The sequence below is a fragment of the Lepidochelys olivacea genome (genome assembly GCF_965140295.1).
Source record: "Lepidochelys olivacea isolate rLepOli2 genome assembly, chromosome: 9".
NCBI lineage: Eukaryota > Metazoa > Chordata > Testudines > Cheloniidae > Lepidochelys > Lepidochelys olivacea.
Window position 1 is genome coordinate 9,036,173 of NC_140419.1, and position 22,547 is coordinate 9,058,719.

General features: G+C 44.1%; 2 protein-coding genes across 3 annotated transcripts in view; both read right to left on the reverse strand.

The window, feature by feature from the left end:
- SENP5 (SUMO specific peptidase 5) overlaps positions 1-17,325 on the reverse strand; it is a 30,598-nt gene extending 13,273 nt beyond the window's left edge. Inside the window, exons 1-2 of one of the 2 annotated variants that reach the window (XM_084638143.1) lie at positions 17,128-17,325; positions 1,817-3,405 (exon numbers count right to left, since the gene is read on the reverse strand). In XM_084638143.1, the coding sequence (XP_084494269.1) occupies positions 1,817-3,374 (1,558 nt within the window). In that variant the 5' untranslated portion in view covers positions 3,375-3,405; positions 17,128-17,325. Of the gene's footprint in view, positions 1-1,816; positions 3,406-13,229; positions 13,384-17,127 lie in introns of those variants that run through there. The other variant, XM_084638142.1, reaches the window with a different exon arrangement.
- Positions 17,326-17,928: 603 nt separating this feature from the next.
- Positions 17,929-22,547, reverse strand: part of LOC311526489 (uncharacterized protein) — a 34,680-nt gene continuing 30,061 nt past the window's right edge. The window contains exon 4 of the mRNA XM_084639599.1: positions 17,929-18,094. Within this exon, the coding sequence (XP_084495725.1) occupies positions 17,942-18,094 (153 nt within the window). The 3' untranslated portion in view covers positions 17,929-17,941. The remainder of the gene's footprint in view (positions 18,095-22,547) is intronic.

Consider the following 22,547-nt stretch of genomic DNA (forward strand, 5'->3'; position numbering starts at 1 on the left):
GACATGCCCAGGACCATTTAAGCAGTGCTAAAACAAGTGAACAAAAGCCAGGTCACCTGATTTTGCCTCCGCTTTAGCCACAAAGCCTCTTCCCCCATCTAGAACATCAAGGATGGAATTTAGTTGAGCCCTATTTAGATACTTTGGCCATGTATCACCACAGGAATTACAGTGGGATAGCTACGGTGATGCAGCTATGTCAGTTCAGCCCTATAGTGTAGACACAGCCTACATCAATGGATGGAGTTTTTCCTGTTGCTGTAGAACACCACTTCTCCAAGCAGCAGCAGGTGGATCAACAAAAGCATTCTTCCATCAACCTGTGTCTACACTGGGGGTTAGGTCAGGATAGCTACAACGCCCAAGGGTATGGATTTCACACACCTCTGAGTTCTGCAGCTATGTTGGCCTAAATTTTAAGCATAGACCAGGCGCTAATTTTGCTTCAGAGTGAACTGAAATGCTATTAGCTAGCTGACACACCCAAGTTCATGGTTCTGAATTTCTCTGCATGATCTGAAGGAGAGAGAAGCTGGACGCCAGCCTGTTCCTCATTTCCCTCTGGCTTGCTTTTCACAGAGAAATGAAAGTAGAGAAACAGTGCATATAAGTATGAGCAAATCACTCTGTCTCAATAGGGTTTAAAGAAATTTTTGTTCAATGCTAGACCATATTTTGCATCCAGCTTCTCTCCCCTTCACATCATGTTTCGGAGGATCAACCATAAAAGGCTTCCCAATAGCTTCTCCAGACAGGGAAAGTGGAGAATTGGGGCAAAATCTGTCAAATTTAGTAGCAATCCTTTAACACTCCTTGTCAAAGGGAACATATCACAGGCTGTATAATCCACTGAAAACAGGCTGTTCTAATAAAAACCAACCGACCCAGTTATCGCAGTGTTGCTAGAGTCCGTACCAGTATCTTAATGGTACAGTACAAAAGGGAGTGCTAATTCTTACCACAGTGTTATATATATCTCCTGACATCAGATAAGCTTGTATATACAAACACACTTCAAAACACAAGTATTTGTACCATGCTCCACATTAAAAGGAGGCATCAGGCAGCGTTGGTTCACCATGTATTATGAATATGAGTGTTCTTTTTTTGGTTTGGTTTTTTTTTGGAAGTTTCAACTACAACCAATTTTGTTTGGATTTAGACTTTTCCCTATAATTGTTTATTACCTCCCTATTCAAACATTTAGGGTATGAAAACCCAAAAGTGAAATCGACTGGTTTAGTCTCCTGTTTAAAGTTAAATGAAGTGCAGAAATTACACAGGCAGTAAGCCTAAGGAAAAGCAAATCAGATCACGATCTAAGTGGCCAGTAATATGTGAGATTACCTGATTTTTATTTTTTAAAAGCATTTTAACCCTATATTGTCCCTTTATAACCTCAAGGTAAAAACATTTTCTAAATTTAAAATGCTGATCCATATTTTTCACAAGCAGCCCAATTTGATTGTATTCTCTAAAACAAAGTAGAAAGATGTACCATTCAACAATTGTTGAAAAATAAAAACCTTGGGTCCATTAAGCATTATACCCATACTTCAGAAGGTACCATTCTAAAGCTAGCATAAGCAAGCCTGCCAAGTGAGGAAAGTATTGCCCCATTTCCCTTACAATCTTCCTCCTCACAGCCTCTCATCTCAGTCAGAGTATTAAGCTACACGCTTTTTGTAATTCATGGTGTGTAATCACTTTAATAAAGGAATTAAAGTGGTAAGGAAACTTCAAACGTTCCCAACTTCATATGCTATGCCCAGCTATTCTCAAGAATGACTAGCTTTATAACGTGTGAAGAGTATACCACAAATCCATGTTGATAACTGCTCATCAGCCACACGAGAAACTTTCTGACTGTTCCTTCTGCCTCCCTTTCGAGTTCCTGATTTTAGTCCTGTGCTTTCTGGCAAAGGCTCCTCTAGGGGGCTTTTACAGTAAGGGTGATCTAGTAACTTTGCACTAAAAATGTCCAGATTAATGGAGCCTTCAACTTCCATCTGGGAAGAGCTGTCTTCATTTTGTGCCAGCTCCGCCGAAAAAGGTCCATTTGCAAGGTTATTGTTCATATGTGAATCCTCCTGGCAGGATTCTAACAATATCATTTCATCAACACACATAACCTGATTAGATTCTGCATCTTCTTGACCTGAAATTGCAATTTCTCTCTCTGTTACTGAGAGGAAAAGATCCTCATGGCAACTGTCCACTGCAGGAGCCTCATTTGTTTCCGTCCCATGCAAGGTCTCTGTACCCAAAGGAGCTGTTTTGTGCAGCTCTGGTTGGCAGATTTTAACACTGCCATCTCTGGATGCAGGTTCCTCGGTATGTAGCTCATCACATTGTAATGCATCCTGTGTAAGGCAGATGTCAGATGCAGGTGTTTTATTCTCCTCAGCTACAGGTCCTGGTGTATTATTGTTCATATCTGATGAGCTGTACAGGTTCCAAAAGGAGTTATTTTTAGATTTCCAGCAGGAAAACCAGTTACAAAATCCACCTTCAAAATCTCCTTGAAGATTCTCTTGACAGTCCCTGGAAACTTTCTCCACCCAGCTTGGCTTGATTTTACTTGATTTGCAGGTTTTGCCTCTTGCTCTAAGTTTTGGGAATTTTATGATTCTATCCCGAAACCTAATCATAGAAAGTTTCTTATGCATCATAAATACAGGTATCTTTTTTACAGTATATTGGTTAAATTTGGACCTCTTTTTAGTAGTCAAGGGGGCACAAGTTCCATTCTGCTCTAGCCCTCTGCAACACCTTCTTTTACAATTGTTTAAGACTACTAAGACGGAATTGCCTTCATCATTATTGCGTTCCTCTCCACTAGGTATGAAACCTTCCTTCTTTACAGGTAAGATAGCATCGCACAGCCCACCACAAAAGGCACTGTTGTCATTGCCGTGCATGCAGCTAAGACTAACGTCTTCTTGTAATCCAGTGACTCTGTTCAAGAGATCTTCACCCTGAAAGGATTCATTGTCCAACTTCTCTATTGCCTGTGCACATGGGTTTCCAGTTTTGCCATCGGGAAAGGGCTTTTTTGCCCTTCTGGACGTTTTTGTAGAAAAGGTGCTGTGTTCAGCAGTTGGTTTTTGACGGTTTTTTGCATTTAGAAGCACTTCAGGAACCCACTCACTCTGGAGTCTGAGTGCCTTCCTTCTGCACTGGAGAGATCGGTACACTTTGTTCCGGTTTAGGCTCACAACTGATTGAGCACTTTGTCTTTTTCTCTTAGCTAGGAAAAAATGCTTCTTTTGGAAGCAGTATTTCCTGAGCCCCCAAAATCCAGTGGTCCATCTTCTAGAAAGGAACAGCGATCGACTTCTTTTCCAATTTAAATTTCTTCTATGTTCTTTCATTTTTCTGCTGCATTATGATCTCGAAGGGCAGCTGTAAGAATAAGGAACACAATGTTACATTTCAGATAACTATGAATTCAAAGCCATGAAAACACAATTCACATTCCTCCAGGAGCCGTGCCTGTCTAAAATTCCAAGAGCTTCCCAAATCCCCACATTGCATTAGAAGGTCAAGCATAACGGTTGCAACGGCTTTCTCACCAGTGTGTTACATGTCTCCCCTCCCAGTTCTATTATTCAGCTGCTCCTCTTAGTTAGAGCAAAGGGCAGGTAACCTCTTATTCTGATCACTCTCTCCTAATCTTGATTTTGACCCAATTTGGGTTAGTGAATCTCTCAACTGCCCCATCTGTAAAGCATAGATAATATTTAACTTCCATCTTAGGAGTTTTAAACCACAGGCTTAAGTCTGAAGTTAGCCACCAAGATGCATTACTAACAGATTCCACCAGGGACACAATGAAGCCAGATTATTGCATAATAAACCTTAAGTATTGGGGAGCCATCCTCTGGTGAGTCAATTCAACAGAAACTCTTCCATGAAAAAGGAACTAAAGTGTTCATATTCCAGGCAAGGAGCTCTCTTTCTTCACTATATATGATGTTTCACTATAGCCAAGTCCACTGTAAAATGGTTCCTCTGTATTTAAAGGGCAATGCTTTAAGCTGCCACAACCAAAATTAACCCTTATACTAACAAAATAGTACCAGCTCAAGACACTGACTGATCCTTCTAAACAAATCCCTTTCCCCATTGAAGTGACCTGCATCTTAGATGGGCAAATATAAATAGTTAAAACAGGGAGGATGCGCGTTTAGGACCACATAAGACTGTTAAATAATTCAAAAGTTAAGGGCCACATAATACTGTCAAATCACCCACATTACGTTCTCTCTGCTTAGGCATAGTTGGGAGGGGAGGGGGACTGATAGCTCAGTGGTTTGAGCATTGGCCTGCTAAACCCAGGGTTGTGAGTTCAATCCTTGAGAGGGCCATTTAGGGATCTGGGGCAAAAACTGGGGATTGGTCCTGCTTTGAGCAGGGGGTTGGACTAGATGACCACCTGAGGTCCCTTCGAACCCTGATATTCTCTGAGTGGTCTAACTAGTCACGTCAAATATATGTACAGCCTGGAGAAATAAATGTTATTTCAAGAACCTCCTGGGGAGTACAGTCCACCTCTGACAGACGTGAATGGAATATGCAGAAGAAGGTTCACATCACTGTTGCTATGTTTGGCAACAGTCATTTTTCTGCCAGGCTGGATTAAAAGAATAGCAAAATATTTGAACAAGCAACAGAGCAGGGCAGCACCAATGGAAAAAAAATGGATGATTGCTAAGGTGTCACTGCGACTCTCAGTTTGCTTTATGCAACTTGTCCCAGGGCCTGCCAGGAACACTGTACGTTACAAGTGGGGCTGGGCTTCCTTTGCTAAAATTTTTAGGAGATGACACCAAGCATGCGCAGAAGTGATTTGTCACCCACTTATTATGACTTGTTTTCCCCCTCTTCACCAACTGAAAGATCTGCTTCTCAATAAGGACGATTACTACAAAATTTGGATTTTATCCACAGCAGTACGAGGAGCAACTGTGACACCAAGGGATCTTCCACAAGTTTAAAAACAAGGGAGCGTGGTGTCTAAACTGAGATCAAGCATGGAAATGTCGGCCTTAAAGGAGAATTTCAGTTATGAATATGTGGAAACAGACGTTGACAATGGAGTTCTGACAGAACCCTGACTATAGCGTTCACTGTTGAAAAATCTATTAGAGTGAACAATCAGAAAAACAGACAGGTTTTATTTTGTTGGGATAGAAATGCAAACAGAGGGTAAAAAATTTAAAGGTTAGTACTACTACTCCCACTGTACCATGAAAGGTCAGCTGTTGACTTGCAGAGAGTTGTGAATCATGCAGTAATAGACTGGGACACACACTGGTAAAAACCAGCACAGATCATCAGCACAACTGTGAGGAAGTAAGTCTATTTTTTGTCAGCCTTATTAACAAGGCAGTCATTACTGTTCTCCTAAATGGGATAGAACAGCAGCAACTCCAATAAGGATGATTTCCTCACATTTGCTCTCCTGACTTTCACCCATCTCTCTTTAGGCTAGGTCCTCCACAAGAGTATATCTTACCTGCAGAGTTAGCCTGGGTGTTCAGCACTCAGGTTAGCACAGCCCATGTTACTGTGTCCACACTGGTGCTATAGTCACCAGTGTGAGGTGCTAGGACTTCTGGAGGGATACCCCACGGCTCTTTACACTGCACCACTAGGACGTGTTTTGCAATGCACTGTGGACAACGTGTGTGTGTGTGTGTTGGATGGCATCTCTGTTCAAGTATGCAGAAGTGCAGTAGAAATGTGGCAGACCACATGACATGTGGGGTTCAAATGCTGAATCCGTGTATACGAACTGGAAGGTGACTTCCGGTACAGAAGAAAGGAGCAGGCAGAGGGCAAGAAAATACAGCCCATGGGGAACTGCAAGAAGGCACTGGAGGACTATTAGAACCTCTGTTGATTAGCCTATATCCCATGTGGGTAGGTTACCAACCCCAATTAAAGTGGAAACCAGGCTCAAGCCTATATACTTCCAGGCTGGGCCAGAGCAGCCAGCCCATGTTCAAGCAGATAAAACCCAATTTAAAAATATACATTTTATTTAAATATTTTCTTCTTTTTTAAAATAAATGTATTTACAATTAAACTTGAAATTATGACTGCCTATATTAAGGCCTAAACTTATTATAATTAAAATAATTTAAATTAAATTTAAAAAGTATTCAAGCACTACAAGTTTGCTGCTGACGTTTTAAAGAAAGACCAATACTCTGGCAGAAGTCACTGGCTAAGCACCTGGAACTAGAATTTGCTGGAGTGCTAAACCTACTTTACACAGCAGTAGCCTCTTCTGCCAGTAGAGAGAGAATATTTTCTTCAGTTATTCAATACATTCAATTCAGTGATTAGTTCATTCAAAGTTAAGAAACTAAGTGGGAGTTGAAAGGGCAGAAGGGCTTGTTTTCCCTCTTCCAGACTATGAATAAAAATGAGGTACGGGGGATGAGAAATACCAGTTTTGAAATCTTGAAGGACACAGTGATCAGAAACAAACAGTTTAATTCACTAATTACAGTTAATATTCCTATGTTTAATAAATCAGTTTTAAATGCAAAACATGTTTTTGATAAACTTTATCTGAATAAAAACAATTTAAAATGCTGTATTTGTGCATTTCATTGAATTCCAATTTCATTCCAAATGTAGCTTGACTTAAATCAAATAAAAAATTAATCTAGTAAATCAATGTGTAATTTGCCATTTTCTAACACTATCGAGAAAATAGGAATATGAATACACGTTTACATTAATGTAAGTAATTATAGAGCTTGAACGTATCCTCCTGGTTAACAAAAAAATAAAGTTTAGTGTAAAAGGCCATAGTTAGTTGCAAATGAACATGTTTTAATGGTTACCAACTAATGATAATCAACCTTGCTTTAGGAAAGTAACTAAAAAGTACAAATGCAAGACAAGATTAAAATTGCTGATTTAAAATCAGTCCATCTGCCCGAGTTTGAAGCACCACCAAACCCAGATTACAGTATTGTGTGTGTGGATGGCAGCAACAATAGGGGATTGGCTAGCTGCAACGAAGACATACCCTAACTGGAGTCTGAGGCTATATATGCTACCCCGGTAAGTCGACCTAAGTTACGCAACTCCAGCTACGTGAATAATGTAGCTGGAGTCGACATAGTTTAGGTTGACTTACCGCGGTGTTTATACTGTGCTGGATCAACAGGAGACACTCTCCCGTCGACTTATCTTAAACTCTTCTCATTCAGGGTGACCAGAGAGCGATCTGTGGTCGATTTAGCAGTTCTTCACTAGACCAGCTAAATTGATCCCCAGTACATCGATCGCCAGCACATCAATCCAGCCATAGTGTAGACATAGCCTGAGGCTTCAGAGATCCTTTTTGGAAAACCGCAAGAGGAGCTGACTGGGCCTTTCAAGTAGCAGCAGCAGCACTCTGGAACCTTCCCAGGCAACAAAAGCAGAACTAGCCAGCTGCACGGTAGTGATTCAATGCAAAGCCAGCCCACAACATCCTTCACTTCACTCTGGTTCAATGGCTCCTAACTCACTGCCCTTTTTTGTCTTCGTAGTTTCCCTTTAACTGCCATGGAACTTTCCAAAACCTTCCTTCAGATCCCTGTAACATCACTTACTGGCAATCTCAGATACCACGATGAGCACAGAAGAGCCTGTGTCTTGCAGCCTGAGCCACAGAAGTGTCAGTCTAAACAACTTCATGAACTTACCTTCCAATGTTTTTTCAAGAACAGCTCTCATGCCCAATCCCATTTGGAGTTACTGGTTCACCTCTAAACCTTGCTATGTTCTAATATTGTGTCGGACACTAGCCTTTCTCCACACAGATGCACCTTCACCAGCAGAAACACTAGCATTGTCAGGACTCTGGACTGCTGCTGGCTTTTTAACCTCCAGCATGCAGAGAGAACTGTGGCTAAAAATGCCTGCAGCTACCACTGTCTTCTCCACACTAAACTGAATTAGTGATAGCAACAGAGGGAAATTTCTAGGAAAAAAGACCGAGTGAAAATAAGACCTAACCGTAAAAAAAAAATCCCACAAGGCTAACTTGAATTGTACTCAGAGCAGATGTCTCACAAAACTGAAATGAAATTTGCAATATTGTTGCACAACTGTGTCACTAACTGTTGGACACTAGTCCCAATGTTAAAAACGGGACAAAAGGGACAAAGTAATACACTTCTGTACAAAAAAAGTTGACTTACTATTGTTATAATACTTCATATTACTACAAAGATTAATGATAATTTCCATATATTTCAGTTCAGGCATTTGGCACACACAACGCATAGTCGATTTCACTATTTCCCATGCTTTGCTAGTCAGTTTCTTCTGTTTTCCTGAGTCACTGACACAATGGGGAGAGGAAAACATTTTTTTAAAATACGAAAAAAAGTCTATTTCCCCCCCCAAAGTGTGGATTTCAAGATGGTGCCCCTTTAAGAAAAAGCTTTCCAGGGATTGGTTAAGTATTATTTTAACAGGCTGAAAACTTTCCTCTTTTCATCGTTACTAGTAGACCTGAAAGCTGCAAAACAATGTTCTATATGAAAAGTTTTAATTGAAAAATACTAGAGTAGAGGTTTGCCACATTTAATTTTTTCAGTGTTGCAAGAACCATCACTGGTTTTGTGTGCTCTCTCAACTTAAAAAAATATTTGGGGTAAGGCAAATATTTGGGGGTAATAGCTAAAAAATGCACTAATGATAGCAGAGAAACTGCACTGTGCAATGTATTTCTCAGTAGAGTTGTACATGTGCCTTAAAATAAAAGTGCTCAATACTCTGCCACTACAAATAATAATGTTACATTAAAACAGTTACATGGAATCAACCTTAAGAATTTGGGCTTAAAAATCAAAGAAACTTCTAAGATACATCTGACACTACGTCCTTAAATCCAACGCAATACACGGCATACGCCGTCTAGGATCACTCACTGCCAGGTCATGTTTTCTTAGCTGCAGTAAGCAGGTACAGTAGGATGACGACAGCACACAGTTTGCCTCATCTCTGAGAATACTCCCACTCTTCTGGGATGTTAAACTCTACTATATTTTATTTACATTGCACGGAAACAGTATTACTTAGGTCCAATTTTGCCTCAGACGTGCACAGCTAGTACTTCCACCAGTAAAATTAATAGTTCTATTCAAGTACAGAAACTCATTTTAACACCAAGGGCCAAATTCTGCACAGGTGCAACAATTTTTAACCCCAACAGGTCCTTTTACTTTGTTAGTGAACACAGATAGTGCATACATATGCCATCCCACCTACATTTTAGTCAACACATGACATTCATTGTTGGAGCAAAATTAACTAGTTATGTCACCATCCTCCGTGCTGGAAAACATACAGCACATTTGAATCCTTAACTGTGAACATTCTTCCTTTTTCTGTTCAGTTACAAGCTTGCGACACTGTAAAGATTATGACAAGTTTCAGAGTAGCAGCCGTGTTAGCCTGTATTCGCAAAAAGAAAAGGAGGACTTGTGGCACCTTAGAGACTAACAAATTTAGTGGAGCATAAGCTTTCGTGAGCTACAGAGCTCACGAAAGCTTATGCTCAAATAAAATAGTTAGTCTCTAAGGTGCCACAAGTCCTCCTTTTCTTTTTGTAAAGATTATGTGCATTTCTGGAAGTTATTAGAAAACTTTTTCACAGGTAGCTTAATATGAACAGAAGACCACACAATGAAAAGTTTCAAAAAAAATCTAAATGATTGTATAAATTAAACTTTTCTGTTTCCATATTTCACACAGTGAAAATGGGGGATAATTACATATCACTGCATTAGCAGCTACGGATGTTTAGCTCAAATTTGATGTATTCCGTTTGTACAGATTAAAATTTACAGTACTGGATACAGTAGCTCTTCACTTCCTGTTCTAAACCTTTGTGCAGTGTTTATGTGCACGACTGAACAACTGCTGAGTTTCATCGCATAGTGAAGTAACCCTCCAGTGATGAAGTAACACTTGGAGAGCATGCTTTGGGATGAAAGACACTATACACATATAAGATATTACAAACAGTGACTTGCAAAGTCCAATAGTACCACGTATGTATATCAACATAAAAAATAAGTTATGAAAATTATTGCCAATAAAGCGATGAGGTCAGGCATGTTTAGCCCAAAAATTAGGTTTTGTACAAATAAGTTTTTTAGTAGAAATGTTTTAATGCCATTTTAAAATGTTTAGACTTGCAACTTTTGGTTGGTTTTATAATCACATGAAACAAACTCTGCCAACACCACCCCAGTCACTATATCAAAGCAGGAATGTGCAACTGACAAAGCTATAGTGAAATTTGTCTATTTTCATTGTCCTAGCGGAGTAAAGAGCAGAGGAACTAGAAATCTACATGCACAGTCTCTGCATTTATCATGGATTGAGGGGCCTCCCTGATGTTTTCTCAGAATTTAAGCTTTCATTAAAAAATTAAGAGCCTACTTTCAGAGCTGTTAAGCACCTACAGCGTCCACTGATTTCAAGTGAAGTTGCTGGTCCTTAGCATCTTTTTAGAAAGTTTTCCTGTCTTCTGAAGCATGCAGAGAATGAAAAAGTAGCTCCAAAAGGTGCAAGCTTCCCTACTCATGTTCATGGTGTTAACTCTCAAGACAGCTGAGAAATTAAATGCCATCAAACCGATTGAAATGTCCAGCTCACACAGCAACAACAACGCGATTGTAAGATCCATCCATTCATTCGGTTGGAACAGGTGTCCATGTATCCAATTTGTGTTTTTATCCCTCCGCCACACAGGGCTCTCTGTTCAGCTTCCCTCTGCCTTGCAACTCAGGTCCCCAGTGACCGTGCTGAGCACCAGTGCCTTGCACCAGCTGCCAGCCTCTGAACTGTATCATGTGCTGGCATGACCCCATAGGGCAGAAGGGCTCTTCCACTGCTGCAGGAACTCCACCTCCGCAGGCAACAGTTGCTAGGTCAAAGGAAGCATACTTCCATTGACCTAGCTACGTCTACGCTGGGGGTTAGATCGGCATAGCTACGATGCGAAGGGGTCTGGATTTTTCTGACTCCTGAACACTAGATCTGTGTTGATCTGAAAGTAGAGCCCAGGCCTTACGAACTGGTGGTCCAAGGTAGCTGAACCTTTAGTTTATTGAGGGAGAAGCAATGCTGGAAATCTCCTCAAGAGAAGACTGAAAGGCCAGGAAGGGGGTTTGACAGCATAGTATGGTTTAGCACTTCCGACAAGGGAAAATTATTCCAAAGCCTTCCTCTGCTTCTGAAGTTACCAAATCATCCCACGCACTATAACAATTTCCAGTCACCAAATTTCTTCTTTACTTCTGCACATCTAAAAATCCTCGCACTCCATGAAAAAGCTCATTTGACCCTACACTGGCCAAGACTTTACTTGGCCTAGCGTCTCAGATGGGTATGTACTCAAGGTGACCAGCCCCTCTCGCTGCCGCAGCTACAATCAATTTTTAGCGCACCAGCTTGAAATGGGCACGTTTCCTTAGTGAGTGAGAGACTAGAACAGGGAGTAGGACCCAGCTGACAGTTGCAAACAACTAGACTCTTGTAGTAATGTTCGCAAGGTTGCTCTGATTGGTCCAGGAGCACCTGTTCACTTTGACATCTTACATTTGAGTGACTCCTTGCATTTTACACTGACATCTGACAGAAAAGAAAGGAATAAGCCAAAATAGAGATGCAAACTAAACAAAGTATCTCGATCCAGGCAAGGCTTCAGTGTTTTTGGCAAAATTTCCCAATGAAATCATATTGCTTTTTTGGGAAACCTATACCAATGTCTCCGAAATTCCCCTGTATGTTTTCCATGACCCTGACAAATATAGCAAAAAGCAAACACTGTAAATAGTTAGAAATCTTTAAAGTTCTTTCAGTTATAATTTAAATCACTAGTAACATAAGCATCATAAAGACAATGTAGATTTTAAATGTGAATTTTAACCAATAAAAATCCTTTTAATCTGTGTGCTCAGACTAGTCAGATTTTCCTTGGAACTCGGAGAGGGAATTTTGGGCACATATCCTCCCAACCTCCTAAATGGATGTCACAGAAAGTGTTTCAAGAAAACATAGAACCCAAGACACAGGGAATAATTGTACCTCCTCCAACAACTCAAACCACTCTCTGGGGAGATGGCAAGAAGCTCTGTTCCTGTACTGTGGGGTCCTTCCCTCCACCACAGCAAAACCAGGGCCTCAGCTTCCCATTAGTACCCACGTCCCTCCCAGCAACCGTTTACAAAACCTCACACCCAAAATGGGGGCAGAGGTCACTCTGCCCAGCCCCAACCGGCCGCCCCCCAAACACGCCGCCCCCCTTGCACACCCCAGCCCCAACCGGGGCCCCCCCAAACACGCCGCCCCCCTTGCACACCCCAGCCCCAACCGGCCCCTCCCCCCAAACACGCCGCCCCCCTTGCACACCCCAGCCCCAACCGGCCCCTCCCCCCAAACACGCCGCCCCCCTTGCACACCCCAGCCCCAACCGGCCCCTCCCCCCAAACACGCCGCCCCCCTTGCACACCCCAGCCCCAACCGGGGGCCCCCCCCCAAACACGCCGCCCCCCTTGCACACCCCAGCCCCAACCGGGGGCCCCCCCCCAAACACGCCGCCCCCCTTGCACACCCCAGCCCCAACCGGGGGCCCCCCCCAAACACGCCGCCCCCCTTGCACACCCCAGCCCCAACCGGCCCCTCCCCCCAAACACGCCGCCCCCCTTGCACACCCCAGCCCCAACCGGCCCCTCCCCCCAAACACGCCGCCCCCCTTGCACACCCCAGCCCCAACCGGCCCCTCCCCCCAAACACGCCGCCCCCCTTGCACACCCCAGCCCCAACCGGCCCCTCCCCCCAAACACGCCGCCCCCCTTGCACACCCCAGCCCCAACCGGCCCCTCCCCCCAAACACGCCGCCCCCCTTGCACACCCCAGCCCCAACCGGCCCCTCCCCCCAAACACGCCGCCCCCCTTGCACACCCCAGCCCCAACCGGCCCCTCCCCCCAAACACGCCGCCCCCCTTGCACACCCCAGCCCCAACCGGCCCCTCCCCCCAAACACGCCGCCCCCCTTGCACACCCCAGCCCCAACCGCCCCCCCCTACACGCTGGGCCCCCCCTTCCGCCCCTCAAACTCTACCCGCCCCCGGCCCCAAACCGGCCCCTGCTGTCCCAAGCGGCCGCCAGGCGGGCGGGAGCCGAGCCCCGGCTCGTACCTCTGTCCCTCGTTGTCGTCCAGCGCATCCCGGCCGCAGCAAAGCGCCCCCAGCTCCGCCCCCCGCCGCCGCCGGCTCCCCTGGCTGGCGCAGCGCCTCCCGCCAGCCCCTGAGCAGCGCCTCACGTGGGCAAGTCCCTGCGCACTGCGCCGGCGCACACTGAGCTCCTCACTCTCCCGCGACAGGCCGCGAAGGGCGGGAGAGAGGAGCGCGGAGAGAGCACGACCGGCAGCTCAGCTAGTGCGCATGTGCTCGAAGGGGCCTGGTCCTCAGCGCGCCTGCGTCACGTACGCTAACGCGCTCTCCCTCCCCTTCCTGCCCCGGGCGCGCGCAGGAAAGGCGGGGCACCGCACCACGCTTTTCCCACCACAGAGGCCGGGGCTAGAGATTTAAAGGGACAGGCACAATTAAATCCATCTCTGTTTAGAAGGACCTGGGTGTGTCCTTCCCACCCTCCATGCCCCTGAGGTCATTGCCATTATTAAAGCGCCAGGATCTCTACACATTTTCCCGCCTTTCCTTCTCCACCTGCCCGGCAACACCACTCATCTCCCAGGGACCACCCTGATTCCCGCACCTCTGCATTGCCAGCCCCCCATCTGCACCCTTCTCCGCCCCCACCATCCATCCTGCTCGGGGTGCTTTTATTGCCCCTCCAGTAGGTTTGGTTACGGGGTGGCTATTTTAGAGGCGAGAGTCTGCGAGTGTTTCTAATAAGCTCGGAGCCGATCCCCAGCCACCTAGGCAGATGCTCGTGGTGGTCACTGTGCTGCAAAACAAGGCCGCTCCAAACTTCACAGGGACAGAGCCAGCACCTCTCCCTAAATCATGGGCCTCAGCTGAAGGAGAACCCCGCCAACACCAAGCGGTCAGGAACCAGCACTTAGAACCCAAAGCATCACTGGCTTAAAAATCATGCAATTAAAACAGAAACTTTTGGTCTGTCTTCTGACTGTTGAGCCTTTCGGGGTGTGTGTGTGATCATTTCATGGGCAAAATTTACTCTTACCTGCACATACAAAACTGCAGGGCTTCTCACTTAGCTGTTCAGAGGGAACTTAGATGCACCTCACTTTTAGATTGGTGGTTGGGGGAACTATCATTCCATCCTTCTCCACCTCCCTCCCCACTAACCTGCTCAACTCCCTTCCCCATCTCTCTCCCTGCCCCTCTCAGTATCCTGCTCCACCCCCATTCTCCTTCCATGCCCACCCCCACCATTTTCTGTCTTACACCTGGCCTTTGCATTTAATTCCCCCATAGTTCCTTCTGTTTCACTTTACTGTATCCTACCCCTTACTGTCTTCCCCCTCCAAGTCCCCTGCACCCATCTCCCTCCTATTCCTCACATTCCCCTCTACTCCCTCACTCTCCCTCCTGCACCTCTTCAGTCTCTTCTGCTCCGCATATTCCCCAGGCTCCTCCTGCATCCCCCATTCTCCTGAACCCCCATTGCTCCTTCCTGCCAACTTTACTCCATCTTCTCTTCTGCCCTGCATCCCCCTGCCCCTTCTCATCCTCTTTCCTGCCCCTCTCCTTTCCCCAGCCCCCCCCCCCCCCCGCTGTCTTGGCTTCACTTTCCTGACCCTGGGAGGTACCCATCGTTCCTGAAGGCAGCCAGGGTTCTGTCTCACTGGAAACATTTCTACTGAGGCACAAACAGGGTGAGCATATTTCATGTTCCCAAAAAGAGGACACTGCAGCAGGGGAGAAGTTGGGCGGGGAGGTGGAAGGGTGTTACCGTTGCAGGTGCGGGGGAGAGGGGGGCAGGAGTACTCACTGGAGGTGAGGGGGGCAGTGTCGCTCCCTGTCACAGTGGCAGCGAGAGCCCAGGATGCAGCAACAGTTGTCAGTCAGCACCTCCCTGCAGGACTCCCTCCCCAGGGCCTGGGCAGGCAGGATCCTACAACTGTGGCTGCAGGGGAATGGACCAACCCGCTGCGGATGCAAGGGCGGGAGCAATCGGGAAGCAGACCAGTCGTGGCTCTTTCTGAGCTACAGCCTCTGCTCTGCAAAGATCCAGGACATTTCCTGTTATTTGAAAAATCCACCGGGACAGAGCACGGAAGCTCAAAAAAGAGGCAATGTCCTGGAAAGCCCAGACATATGCGTAACCCACACACCATCTGGGTGTGGTGCGCTGTCCCCTCTAGTGGCACTGAGACAACTTAGAGAGAGAGTTAAAATGAGTCTGCTAACAGCCAGTTGGCTTTTGGCTCATGCATTTAGTTCCAGAGGTCCAGGGTTCAATCCTGCCCACCAACGACCAGGGTCTGTCGGTGTTACATATGCACAACCCCCTGAAAAAAGGTGGATGGGAAATGCCAGCCATCTTGACAGAGGGTACCCTATGGCTTCAGTTCCATTCTAAGTAATAGCTCACTGCAAACATTTTAAATGGGAAAAAGTGAGCGTGTTTGATGCTGGGAATTGGGAGATCAAGAGCAACTAAAAGCGAAACATATTATGAGAGTCATGATAGCTGACAACTCTGCAATTAGTTGTTAACAGTATGGGGCCTATGACACACAGATGAGCAGTGCTAATCCCGTCAAGTAGCAGACAGTGGTACATACGTGTTAGTTTATTACAACACTTCCCCTTCTACAGACCCTATATCAAATCATTTAACAACCATTCATTCACTTTGAGAAATTATTGTCATTGTTTATTTTGGGGAGCACCCAAAGGATACAATTGTGAACCTTTATAGCCTCGTCTTTTGACCTACTGTGCCCCAAGGCGCGTTCCAAATCCTCTCCTCCTGTGGTGCAGCTACTGACAGGGATTTCCTTGGCTGCAGCAGAGAGAGCATGGTTTATCCCTCCCTATGTGATCCTGAACTTAACCTCGTTGTATCTCAGTTTCCCTACCTGTGAAATGCAGATAATACTGACCGGCTTCACAGCTGTGCTGTGAGAATAGTTGCACAGCATTTTGGAAATAGGAAGTTCTATATACTTAGTGAGATTTGGCTGCAGGGGAAAGGGTGCATTTTCTCTGGCTTGGTAACCTTTGTGAGAAGAAGCTACAATAGCTCCTCCAAGCAGAAGAAAGTCAATGAAGCAGGGAATGTTGGAAGGCAGCCAGCCCACATGGACTTTGCTTCAGCTTTGTGTGGTTGGGGCGTGAGCTGAATATTTTGAGATTATGCAGCATCTACCAGTGTACATGTTCCTCTGGGTATTGAAACTGGATCGTGAAATATTGTAACAAAGGAGTGTTGTATCTTGATGGGGTGATGCTGCAAATGAAACAGTGGGTTCAGTGCCAGGCTGAGGGCTTGTTGCTTTTTTCCTGTTCTATTAGGCAAACTGGAAATTATCCAGCCCAGCTCTCTCTCACTAAACACTGTGCTGCCCTAGGCAACCATTTGCTCTTCTGTATGGTAAGTCCAGCCCTGGAATGGTTAAGTGATCAGCATTCCGGTTTACACAATCCTCTGGCTTTCATAAATCCATTAAACAGCAACCTAAGAAAGGAAGATGGGCTGGGCAGAGTTCAGGGAGCACAACAGGACTGTAACTTACAGTGAATGGAAAGAGGACTCTTTATCTAGCTGCTTGACACAGATTGTCAATTCTCCCTGGCTCTATACCTCACTGTAACATGAGCTTGGCCTCTAAATCCTGGCCTGATCTAAGCACTCATTAGTATGATCAATCCCAAGCATTTAACAGTCATAAGTCAGACCCAAAAATCATGAGATTTTAAAAAAAATAATTAATCCATTTGGGGTTAGTTGTATTTGCCTTCTGAGCCTTTAGGGAGCGCTCAGGTCACGTTTTCAAGCTTTTTCTGCATCCACAATGGCTAGTAACACACTTTAAAAAAAAAGAAAAAGCCAGATTCTCGCATAATCATATGCCGCCAGGCAATGGGGCTTCAAGAAACTCACCAAATATCACAAGGAGACACCGAGTCATGGAAAGGAACACTGACTATGCTCCTGACAGCCTTTGTGTGTTCAGACTTGAAGCCTTAATGTGACCATGAGCATAGGCTTCACTGCATTGAACATAGTCTGGATTCAGTTCCTTCAGGACTTTGAACTCCAGGTAGATGAAATCCCCTTCGGTGAGGTTACAGATTAAAAAGGAACACTCTGATAAGGAGCTCGAGGCTGTGTAAACCTGGGACCTGTCATTTTTGTAGATGGGGTACTAAGTGATTATCCGCCACAATATTCATGTATTTTTCAAGAGATACGGCAGGAGATCAGTTTTCATTGTCAACCGCAGCTTGGATGTGCCAGGTCATTTGACACCCAGGGGCTTTTTAAATGCAGGTCAGATTAGCACTTTGTCCAGGATGGAGGGAAGCAGCAAGTGAAGTGTACGGGAGCTTTCTTTCCAGCCCTGCGGTTCCCCATGGCCAACAGCAGCAGAAGCAGCAACAGCATCCCATTGTCAGAGCACAGAACCCTCCCAAAATAAGAACAGTTGTAGGATTAGTGCCCTTCGAATGAATGCATGCCTATGAGCCCTCATCTTGCAAACACTGAACTCATGCTGGTAACTCCACTGATGTGAGTAATCCCATGGGATTACTCATGTGCATCGGTGTTTGCAGAGTTAGGCCCCACATGAATAACTAACCTTATTAGCAAAAAGAAAAGGAGGACTTGTGGCACCTTAGGGACTAACAAATTTATTCTCTAAGGTGCAACAAGTCCTCCTTTTCTTTTTTGCGGATCCAGACTAACACGGCTGCTATGCTGTAACCTTATTAGTTTGCAGCTTCAGCCTCTGGTGTTTGAAAGGTTTCCCATATGGCTGCCCATGACCAGTGGCTGAGAGCACTTGAATGTCAGTTTGGTAAGTGGTTGAGGGTTTAAGCTCTTTGAGTATCACAAATGATTGCTCCTAGAAAGGAAAAAACAGATGAGTTACAGAATACACTCAGATGATTGTTCTTATATGTAAAAAAAAAATCTCACTGAAGTGAAACCTCTACCATATTATTTGCATTGCCATAGTACTTCGAAGCATTGGCTGCGGCCAGGCCCACATTGTGTTAGATGGTGCACACAGGCAGTGACAGACACTATATCCTGCCCTGAATAAGTTAAAATCTAACTGGACGAAGGATGGGAGAAGAAACAGAAGTGACATGGCTTGCCCAGAGTCACACAACAGCTCTGTGGCAGGGCAAGGGATTGAACTCTCATCTCCTAGCTGAGTCCCCTGTCTGCTAGGCCACACTGCCTCTCTATAAGAGCACCTAGACTCACCTCTGTTCAAGAAGTATTTTACTGCGCTTTAAAACAGTATCTGCCTAGTGTCTCTCACCAACCCCTCTATGTTTTTATTATTTGGTTTAGTTAGATTTATATTCTGGCACTTGTGAATTGTAACAAACTGGCAGCGTATGTCCGAATCGTCCCACCCTATTTACAGGGTCTGATCCTTCCTAGGGAACGCTAAGTGGGCAGATCAGTAGAGAGTGGACCAAATTCAGCTCTCATTAGCCTTGTCTAGACTACGGGAAAAGGTCTTCTTTTAAAACACGTTTTACAAACACTTTTTAAACATCACTTATGACCTAGCAGAAACAGGATTCAACACCTTTAAAACCATGTTAGCTGGTCATGGCTGACTCTAAGCAGAGCCTAGTCTCGCTCATGACCAGTTAACATGGTTTTAAAGGTATTAAACCCTGTCTACACGAGTGTTAGTTAAAATCTGGTAGCTAACATGTTTAAAAAAAAAACGTTCTTTTCTCCTAGTCCACAAGTCCATTTAGAGTCTGATGCAAAGCCTACTGAAGTCAGTGTGAAACTTTCGATCCACTTCAATGCATTTACACTGGTGTAAATCTGGATTAGCTACTGTGAAGACAAGATTTACACCAGTCTAGCCAAGTGCAAAATGTTTGCCCAATAAACATTTTAAAGGTGATTGCAGTAACAGCCATTTAGAAAATATCTCTTCCCTATTCTGTAGGAAGTTCTGCAAGTTCCCCTAGCCAAAGACAAATGTCCACAGGTAAAGGAAGGAAATTAAAGATCTGAGCTGAATGTCTGAGCAGACTGTATTGACGACGATCCGTCTGCAGAGACGGTGCACCAATGAGACTGGTCTTACAGCTCCCAGCAATAAATACCATATTACAGAAAATTCCTAATGCACCCTAATAGAATGTGCTGTATGACATCCTTTAGTGGACTGAAACTGATTACCCTTACAGGAGGAAATATTAGTCTCTGGGAGGCACAACCATCAGGGACAGTGGCTTTTTGACTGATGCTAGAGATTTCTGTCCAGCTAAACTGATAGCCAGTCACTGGCTGCCGTGCTCGGCGTCTCTGCAAAGCCTGATCATAAAATTCTCCTTCAGTGGAACCATTCACACTCCTGAAAGCAGCACTTAGCTTCTTGGCTTTCAACATCAGCTTCCTAGGCAGCTGGTGGTGCCCTGGTTTAAAAGAACAGGACAAATGGGGGAGCAGGTATTGTCGTAAAGCTGTCCATGTTACACAGGACAGTCAGAGAGAAAAACAATGTTATATAAACATACTTCTTGTAGCTAGAAATTACAAATCCAGACAGCTGTACTTCAGGATGAATTTAAGTACTGATTGCTATAGAACACACGTGATATGAATTAATAGAAGCTTTTTTATTTTAATTTTTTTTTTGCTAAAATACTGATTATATTCTATTTTTAGGAAAAGGAAGCCTCCTCTGGACAGGGCACGGGACTAGGACTCAGGCAGCCCAGTTCAGTTCCTGGTTTAGCCACAGATTTCCTGTGTGATCTTGTGCAAGTCACTTAAACTATTCTGTGCTCAGTGACATGGAGATATTCCTTCCCTACCTTACAGGGGTGTGGCGAGGATAAAAAGCATTAATGATTCCAGGATGCTCAGACAGTACAATGATAAGGATCAGATAAATACATGGATATATAAATCTACAAATGAGCTTTAGGTAATGTATAAATAAGAAAAGTGAACCCGATTGTTCCCTAAATAAAACTTGGCTCGACTCACTGAAATCCTTTCAAGTGCTGAGTGCCCTCAACTTCCATTGAGCTCAAAAGGCATTGAGGGTGCTCAGCACCTTGCAGGACCAGGCGTCTAACTTTGCAGCTTGCAATGGGATTTCTTGAACCATTTGCAACACATTCACCCTCATCCCAATGTGAAAAAACTCCTAAAATGTCAAATCATGGATAGAATGTATATTAAAAACTAGGGCTGTCAAGCAATTAAAACAATGTATCACAGTCATGCAATTAAAAAAATTAATCACGATTAATCACGCTGTTAAACAATAGAATACCATTTATTTAAATATTTTTGGATGTTTTCTACATTTTCAAATATATTGATTTCAATTACAACACAGAATACAAAGTGTACAGTGCTCACTTCATATTTATTTTTGATTACAAATATTTGCACCGTAGAAAACAAAAGAAATTTTAATTCACCTCATACAACTACTGTAGTGCAATCTCTTTATCATGAAAGTTGAACTTTCAAATGTAGAATTATGTACAAAAACCCCCTGCATTCAAAAATAAAACAATGTAAAACTTTAGAGCCTACAAGTCCAATCAGTCCTATTTCTTGTTCAGCCAATCGCTCAGACAAACAAGTTCGTTCAGATTTGCAGAAGATAATGCTGCCTGCTTCTTGTTTACAATATCACCTGAAAGTGAGAACAGGCGTTTGCATGGCACTGTTGTAACTGGCTTCGCAAGATATTTACATGCCAGATGCTCTAAAGATTCATATGTCCCTTGAAGCTTCAGCCACCATTCCAGAGGACATGCTTCCATGCTGATGACAGGTTCTGCTTGATAAAGTTCCAAAGCAGTGCGGATTGATGTATGTTCATTTTCAACATCTGAATCAGATGCGACCAGCAAAGGTTGCTTTTCCTTTTTGGTGGTTTGGGTTCTGTAGTCTCCACATCTGTGTGTTGCTCTTTTCAGACTTCTGAAAGCATGCGCCACACCTCGTCCCTCTCAGATTTTGGAAGGCACTTCAGATTCTTAAATCTTGGGTCGAGTGCTGTAGCCATCTTTAGAAATTTCATTTTGGTATTGTGATGTTTCACTACATATTCTTTATGAAAATATGTTTATGATATGAATATGACAGAACTGAAATGTACTTTATGCAAGATGCATCTTGTAAGGTATCATTGGAAAGGTTATAATTTACTGATTGTGATTATCCAATTTGTACGCCTGCATCATTTCTGTATCGGAAGTTAGGAATATTGACTATGTATCTGTATTTCAACTATGCTACTTTGGGGGACGCCCACTGCTAACACTTCAGGTACAACAATGGAAAAGCCAGACAGGGCTGACGGCCCATCAGCGAGGACAATGGACGGTGAAAAGGCTTGGCCTTCCTTTGGACGCTCCATTCTGCCACTGACTCATGGATGCTGTGACTAGGTCAGGTGGTCTTGTCACCATAGGCGTGCGCAGCACATTTCATTAGGGTGTGCACCCCGGGAATTCTATTTATTTATTTATTTATTTATTTTAAGGCGAACATTTATCGAATACTCAATCAAAAAGGGCATTATTTTTATTCATCAAACAAACTAATGAAACTAAAACTTAACTAAACTTAATTTTTTTTAAATTAACAACTAAACTTTACTTAAACAAGGAGACACAAAATACTAAATTTTTCCTGGAGTGATAACCAGGCGTATACAAAAATACAGTCAATTTTCAAGATCTTTATCTTTAACCAGATAATGAGCTAACCCAAATTGACCAAAACAGATTGAGGTTTCTTCATCTTCCTGTCCTAGAGAATGAGACGTCGCTCACCAGGTGTTATGGACTTAAATTCCTCAATCACATCATTGTAATTAACTGACGAAGCCAATTCTTGTTCAATATACAAAATCATGAGTGAGTCGAGGCGCTGTTGGGACATTGTACTTCTTAGTTTGTTTTTTACGTGTGCTAGCTTCGAAAAGACTCTTTCACATGAACAGCTTGTCTGCTCCTTTTCTTATCTTAACAACGAACTGATCCATATTTTAAAATTAAAAGGGGGTATCATACGATTGAATTAAAACGTAAAGCCACGGGCTTGTTATGCTATTTCAGTAGAGTACATGGGACAAAGATTACAAACCTGTAGACACTGCGCTGGGCACACCTCACGCAGCTGCTTATGTAGGTCAAAGAATTTTCTAGAATAGTATTCGGAGGGGGCAGGGGGACCAATGGCAACGCGGCGCCGCAGTCGTGGGGTCGCAAGCTGCAAGCGAACGCGGGCTTTCTATATAGAGCGTATCATGCAATTAAATTAAAACGCAAAGGCACTTTTTTTTT